A 7,521-nucleotide genomic window follows, 5' to 3' on the forward strand; every position below is an offset into this window, starting at 1 on the left:
GGGATCCCTGTCCTGCTGGGCTCCGTAGTGCATATGCCTGTTCCCCACCCCGGTTCTCCTCTTTATTTCAGCACACGACTGCATGCCCCATCTGGCCCCAGGCCTGAGGCCTGTCTCCTGACTGTCCACCCCTTTAGGATTTTACACGTGCTCAGGGACACCCCGCCTTTCCCTGGCTCCAACAGCATTGGGGGAAGATGGGAAGAAAACACACGCTAGCAGGATGTTTTTTAAAGTTCTCAACACCTGAGAATTTCACAAATACCATCCTATTAAGACTCAGGTCTCCCGTTTTGGTCTGAGGAAATGCTGGTGTAAAATGGCTTACCGTCTTGCCCAAGGTGAGGTGGGTGTTCTGTGTTATAAGTCAGTTTGTGCTCTGGCTTATCCCAGATGTTGACAACCGGGTTACAACCTCGGGCGTGCATCTGGGGCTGAGCTCAGCCTCATCCGAGCATCTTTTGGAAGCCAAGTTCCTCAGTCCATCTCATTCGTTCAAAGAGGGGGAAGGATAGGGGAGAAGTCTCCCCTTTGTGGGAGGCTCCTGCTGATGTCGAAACCCCGTGATGTGCCCCAGCTGACATCCTGTCTGTTATTAGCTGCGGGCTCTGTCCTCTCCCCCGCCAGCTCCGGACAGTGCAGGCTGTAGGGGGCCGGGCATGTCTTCCCATTTGACCACCTTCCTGGCCCTTGGTGAGTCCTGGAACAGAGGCAAAGGGTTTGAGGGACAGAGGGGGTGGGCGGGAGACTTGGGGAGGGGGCCCGCTTCCCCTCTGCGTCCTGACTCCAGTCCAGAAGAGTCCGGGATGCTGGGAGAGCCACGAAGATCAGCACCTTCAGCTCTTGCTCCAGACCTAGGTCAGACCGTGCAAGTTCAGTCCTAGAAACGGGCTCCTGGGTACGCGGATGAATTCACACTCCAGAGGGGCTGGGGGAGAGAAGCACTTGTTTGGAAGAGGGGACGGCAGGCGGGGGGGGGCTTGTCTTGGGATTATTACAGAGCAAGAAGGACTGGGACACCCCCCTGAGGATAGGCCCGCATCCGTCTCACCAGACCCTCTCTTCCAGCGCTCTGCCTGAGCCGAGAGCTCCACGCACAGCACGGTGAGTCCCCTCCCCATCCCCCCCGCACCCCACAGCCAGCTCTGGAGGGAGGGGTGCTGACCCTGGCAGGGCCTGGGAGGAACCCTTGAAATGAACCCCGAATTGCAAATAATCCCAAGTGCATGACCCTCCCAGGTTTCCCCGAATTGCCCACCGGCGCTCCCAACAGCCCCCTGGACAATTCGGGCCCTGCAGGAACGGGCTGAGCCCAAGGCTCTTCCACACAAGCCCAGACCCTCCCCAGCATCCCCTGAGCAGAGAACATGGCAGTCGCCAAGGGCAGCGTCCCAGACACCACCCTTGATTCCAGCTTCTTCACCCTCCACACACAGCACATCACCTAGTGACGTAATTTTAAATGATATTTTTTTAAATTTGGCTTGTATTATAGAAGTTTGTTTTTTCACGTATATATCTTTTTAATTTTCAGGCAAAATAATAGCTTTTTGGAGCCCTTTCATCATTTCCGTTCAGATCAAATGAGACCCACGCACCGCTCTTTGGTCCGGGTCTCTCCTGTGCTAACACTGGGTCGGTCCCTCCCCTCCAGATACCTCAGCCCTCCTTTCTCACACAGCGTTTCCCCCTCAACTCCGGACCTCCTCGCACACTGACTTCCCTGCTCAGCATGGGTGATTCAGCCCAGACCCTCTGCTCTCAGCCCAGATCCCTCTTCCCCGTGCCCACCAACCTCCCAGATGAGCCCGAGCCCTAGTTGGGCTCTGCCGTGAGCCTGAGGCAGATGGGGGTTTCCAAGATCCTTCAAAACAAGGAAATAGAGATAAGGCTGAGATGCGGGAGAAAGTCCAGAGTGAACCCAGAGATGGGCGCCCCAGGGAAGACTGCACTGTAGACAGGAATCCTCCTCGACTGAGGTATGTGGGACCAGCTGCTGGCGCTCCACGACACCCCCCCACACACACTGGACCTCCCCTGGGGCTTTGCAGACGGCCTCCTCCGCCTCCCCTCTCCGGGGCTAGCCGGGCCAGAGTCATTCCTACAACTCCTCACGCTCACCCACTGTTTCTGTCCCAGCCCCCCTGTCCCCCCAGAAGGTGGTCATAGGCAGGGAGGGAGTCACCCTCTGCAGCAGACATGTCTGGGCCCCCGGCCTCCTCTGTCATCTCCCCATGTCACCCTGAGAAAAGCTCAGGATGTGACCGTCTCGGAGTCCTAAGTCGAGGGGGAGAAACACTGCAGTGAGGAGAACCACACCCTCCTAGAACAGGCCTGGCAGGGGTGGGGTCTCTTGGGGGAGGACGGAAGCATTCTAAAGGACGGGAGGTAACCACTGCACATTTGCTGAAACCGAATGGAGTGTCCAACCCGGGTGAATTGTGTGGTGTGATGACTTCCTAAGAACGGACCCTGAGAGCCCGCTCTGCCTCCCTCTTAGGGGTCCTGCCCAGACCCTCCATCCAGGCAGAACCGGGCTCTGTGATCCCCCGGGGGCAGCCTGTGAACATCGTGTGCCAGGGACCCACTGTGTTTGCCACATTCCGCCTGGAGAAGAAGGGAACAAGTTCATATAAAGATGAGAACCCAGGTCAGGAGACGCAGGCCAAGTTCACCATCGCTGAGGCGGATGAAGACACTGCCGGGCTCTATCACTGCCGCTATCATACCTCCGCCGGCTGGTCTGAACCCAGTGAGGACCTGAAGCTGGAGGTGACAGGTGAGGACGCCTCTGCTGGGTCCCCAGGTGTCTCTGGGACGGGGTGATGGCCACATGCAGTCCTCTGACAGATGCTCAGGGTTCCGGCGGACACTCCAGGTACAGAGGGGCCAGGCTGAGTGGGGCATACCCCGGGGGCCCCCACGGAGCACTGGTCCTTCTGCCCTGGTCACAGAGACACCCCCCCACACACACACCTACTCCTCAGCTGGTGAGTAACAGACCTCAGCCTGGGGATGTTGCTGGAGGGTTCTGTGCTGGGGATCGGGCTCCAGGCCCAGCTGCCTGCCTTCAGTTTGGATTAGGGATTGGTAAAACCAAGTGAGGGGCTACCACGGCAGGGTGGGGGGGTGGGCACAAGGACATTGTCTGGTGCTATGTAAACAAAGCTAGCTGCCACTGAATGTGGGAGGCACTGCTCTGACCTTGCCCCCCTCCCGCCACACTCCTTTAATGTGCAAAGGGATGCAAGTTTCATGCCCAAAGGCACAAGGCTGTGAAGGGATGGAAGCAGCCCAAAGTAGGGAGGGGCAAGACTCAGGTTGTGTGCCTGCCCCCCCCAACCCCCCACCCCCGTGGGCAGGGTCCTCTCTTGGCAGCTCTGTAAGGGACAGAGGGACAGCGAGACTGACAGCTCATGTTCCAAACTCAGACACTTGGGAGAGAATGGGGCTCCTGATGGTTATGTCCCAACGGTGGCCTTGGGGCACCTAGAGGAAGAGGCCCCTGTGGGAGAATCCTGAACCCGCTGGGTGGGGGGCGCACAGGGATGCCTCTTCCCCTGTCTCTTGCTGTGAAGACTGAAGTTCAGAGGAGAAGCCCCTCCGCCTTTCTGCGGGGGGTCAGGGTGGAGATTCTAACCCTGCTCCAAGCTCTGTGCCGGCGGTAAATCACCAAAACCGTGGGCGCCGCGGTTTCGTCATGGGCAACAGGGGCGATAAGTGTCCTGACCCCGGGGCGAGGTTTCAGGGAAGCCGGAGTGATTTACACAGTCACTGCGCTCAGGGTCCCTACCTGCTGAGTGCCATAGCCTGAAGAAGTGCCGGTCTTGCCAACACTGATCCTTTCTTCTCACCTTATCTTCATACCCTCGAGACACCCGCCTGCCAAGCACGGGATGCACGCGGGGAATGAAGACAGAGGGTCCTTGTGCATCCAAACGTCAAAGGGAAAATTAGTCAGAATGAGGAATAGAAATGCTCATATATATTTGTATGTATTTAAATAGAATGTATTTATATGTAAACATTAACTTATAAAATTTCAGATATATGATTTAAATATATCAGAATGTATGCTTACATTATATATTAAATACACAGTAATAGTATTAACATAGTAAATATATCTATATGTTATTACATGTGATTATAATGTACAGTATTATATATTACATAATATGACACATTATATTATGTGTCACATATTGCTATAATTTACATATGTAAATTCATACCTTATAATAGTGAATATATATAACGGAGACACAACTGAGATACACAGCTTATGCATTACAAGTAATTTTATGCATCATTAAAATTATGTATGTAAATTAAATTATACCTACATAAGTTAAAACACAGAACTTACAAATGTATATTTATATTTATTATATATTACAGTGGGTGGGGTCCTGCATCATGGAGCAAAGACAAGGTGTTGAGGGAGGGAAGTTCCTGGAGGTGAAGTTTTCTGCCTTTCTTAAAGAACACTGGGGGGGCACCTGGGTGGCTCAGTGGGTTAAGCCTCTGCCTTCGGCTCAGGTCATGATCTCGGGGTCCTGGGATCGAGCCCCACATCGGGCTCTCTGCTCAGTGGGGAGCCTGCTTCTCCTCTCTCTCTGCCTGTCTCTCTGACTACTTGTGACCTCTGTCTCTGTCTCTTTCTCTGCACCAAATAAATAAATAAAATCTTAAAAAAAAAAAAAAAAGAACACTGGGACTCAGCCTGCCCGGGGCGGCGGGAGGGAGGTGCACGGTCCGGAACAGGCGCCATGGGGGCTCGACCCTGTGAGCGGAGGAGCCCAGCAGGACTCGGTTTGACCACATGTGAAATGGGCGCGCGGGGCATGCGCGGAGCCGCGGGCCGAGCTGGTGCTGGAATGACGGGCTTCAGCCGTGGGGCTTCAGGCCCCCGGGGGACGTGGAGTCTCAGCTTCTGCGCTCACAGAAGGGGAGGTTCACCCCCCTCGGGGGCTGCTGAGAAAGACCGAAGGCATCTGCGATGGGGATTTTTGCGCGTGGGCTGGGAATCGGGAAGCAGGTGAGCAAGGGGAGAGTGGAGGGCGGCGCTGTCCCGCAGAGCCTCCTGCAGGAAGGGCTGGCTGTGGATCTGCCTCATCTGGCTCCAGGTCATTAGCCGGGTGTGGCCACTGAGCCCAGGAGAGGTGGCCCGTGCGGCTGACGATCTGACTTTGAAATGTATTTGACTTGCATTTCAGTGGAAATCCTCCGGTGAGGTTAGCGTACTGGACACCAGGCTAGAGCATCTCCATTCTCTGGGAAAGTTCCGTGGGTCTGTTAGAGAAGCCCCCCTTCGTGGGGCAGTGGGTGGTGAGGGGGAGTCAGGAAGACAGCCTTCTCTGTCCAGCTCAGGCCGCTGACGGTGCTCTCAATTTCTCCCTCCTAGAAGACCCACAGATGCAGGAGGACGACAGTAGCAGTCCAGGTGAGTGAGGGGCACAGAGGATCGGGCTGTGCTTCTTGGGGAAGTGGGGAAGACTGGGCTATGGGGCTGGTCCCATTCCAGCTCTGCCAGTGCCCTGTGGACAGCAGACTTCAGCTCTCAGGACCCTGGTTTTGGAGTAACGCTTTCCCATGTCACAGGACTGTTATGCGTTCCAGAGATCTTCTACCTAGGTGTGTGCGTGACCAGCACCCAGCATATACACAGTATGCAGTAGGTGGCCAATAAATGCATACCCCTGACAGTCTGCTACCATCAACCCTGTTCTCCCAGGTCTGTCGACAGAGCATGTTTTTATCCTCACTGGGGTCTCCGTGGCCTTGTTCCTTTGTGTCCTCCTCCTGGCCCTCATCTTCCTCTATTGTTGGCACCAGAAAAAACACAGTAGGTCTCAGGGAGGGGCGGGGTGCTGGGAAGGAGGCTTCTCTTCTTAATCCTCACCCCTGACTGTCCTCAGGGCCCCCCAGCTGCGAAGGTGAGGAGCAGAGGCCCCAGGAGAGGTGAGGTCCCTGAGACTAACCCCAGGCCCCTCCCAGTCCTCTGTATTCAGGGGGTGGGGGCCCCCGTGCTCACTGTTCTTTCCTCTCAGGGTCAGCCCGGCCGTTGACATGCTAGAGAGGACACCAGGTAAAAGGAGGGACCGGCCAGGGAGAGGGAAACGTTTGGGAACATTCTGGTATGTTCCCAATGGAGTGCAAGGTCGAAACCTGAGGCTGTGAGTTTTCAGGCAAATTTGCCTCCCAAGACCCACCCCAGAGACCTGACCCCTTGTCCTGTCCCCTCCAGATCTGGCCACAGTAGACAGACTTCCTGAAAAGGACGGGGAAATGCGCGCCCCGGTAAGTCCTTGAGCCCATCACCCATTGCTCCTGACCAACACGGCCTCGGGAAAGGATCTCTGGTTCTTTGCTCGGCAGTTTGGAAGCAGATCAGTGGGGTGGTTCTGGCTCAGGGACTTTTGGGAGGTGGCTGTGGAGATGTGGACCACTTCTAGGATGCCACCCGCCCCCCCACGACGTGGCAGGACACTCAGTCCCTCCCGGGCTTCTCCATGGCAGCTGGCCTCCCCCAGAGGGTGGCTGCAGAGAGGGAGGGCCAGAAGCCACATTCTCTCCCGACCATGCCCTCATTCTGCCGTAGTGTACCGGTCACCCAGGCCAGCCCTGATGCTAGGTGGCAGGGAATGACACAGTAGTGATTCCAGAAGGTGGGATCACAGGGGCCACCTGGAGGTTGGCTGCTAGCCTCCCCTTCCCACACTCCCCTACCTTGTCTTCAGCCTAACCCACCTGGGTCTCTCTCTCTCAGACCCCGACAGCAGGAGGCCCCCCGGACGTGACCTATGCTCAGCTGGACCAGCACATCCTCGCACAGAGGACAGCCCGAGCCGCACCCCCACGGTCCATGGAGCCCACGGCTGACTTCAGCACATATGCAGCCCTCTCCAGACGCTGACTCCAGGCCCAGCAGGCCTCTGCCCCTTGACACACAGGAAGCCATTCCCGCAGAAGCGTGGACTGGCCATTTGGAGGGCCTCTGAATGGGATCATCCTTTCCCGGAAAGCCACACATTCAGATTTCCTGGAAGCAAGCGCTGGAGTCATGAGGCCCCCAGTCAACATCTAGAAGACTTGGGAGCCATGTGGTCCCCCCGAAAATCAGCTAGATCCCTGAGAGAACGTGTAGCACTTACTTCCAAAGACCCAGCTACAGACTCCTGGCTGTTTCCAGAGACCCAGGTATAGTCACTTGACTGTTTCCAGAGACCCGCTATGGTCCCGCAGTCACGCAGATGGATTCCAGATGTGTCCTGTGCATCCCTAACTGCCCCCAGAAGCTCTGTTTAAATTGTCCACTCTGCTGACTCTAAAGACCTTCCAGAATTCTGAAGCTGACCTTGAACCTATACTTAGGAAGCATAGCTGAGACCCTGTTTTCTGGATTATGCTTCTCTTTGTTCATCAATAAAAGTTCTTACAGGCCGTCCCTGCAGCAGCCCTGCGCAGGGAGGTTGGTCCTGGTCTCTGCTCGAAGCTCAGAGCAGGAAAAAAGACAAA

General features: G+C 55.8%; 1 protein-coding gene across 1 annotated transcript; it reads left to right on the forward strand.

Moving 5' to 3' along the window:
* Window positions 1-600: 600 nt before the first annotated feature.
* LAIR1 (leukocyte associated immunoglobulin like receptor 1) lies at window positions 601-7,521 on the forward strand. The gene is made up of 9 exons (XM_032848681.1): window positions 601-693; window positions 1,069-1,104; window positions 2,501-2,779; window positions 5,408-5,446; window positions 5,738-5,848; window positions 5,922-5,964; window positions 6,054-6,091; window positions 6,251-6,303; window positions 6,773-7,521. Exons 1-9 carry the CDS (start codon window positions 660-662, stop codon window positions 6,917-6,919), a joined length of 780 nt encoding a protein of 259 aa, XP_032704572.1. The 5' UTR covers window positions 601-659; the 3' UTR covers window positions 6,920-7,521.

Source organism: Lontra canadensis, unplaced genomic scaffold, assembly GCF_010015895.1.
Source record: "Lontra canadensis isolate GAN:19392208 unplaced genomic scaffold, GSC_riverotter_1.0 scaffold206, whole genome shotgun sequence".
Lineage (NCBI taxonomy): Eukaryota > Metazoa > Chordata > Mammalia > Carnivora > Mustelidae > Lontra > Lontra canadensis.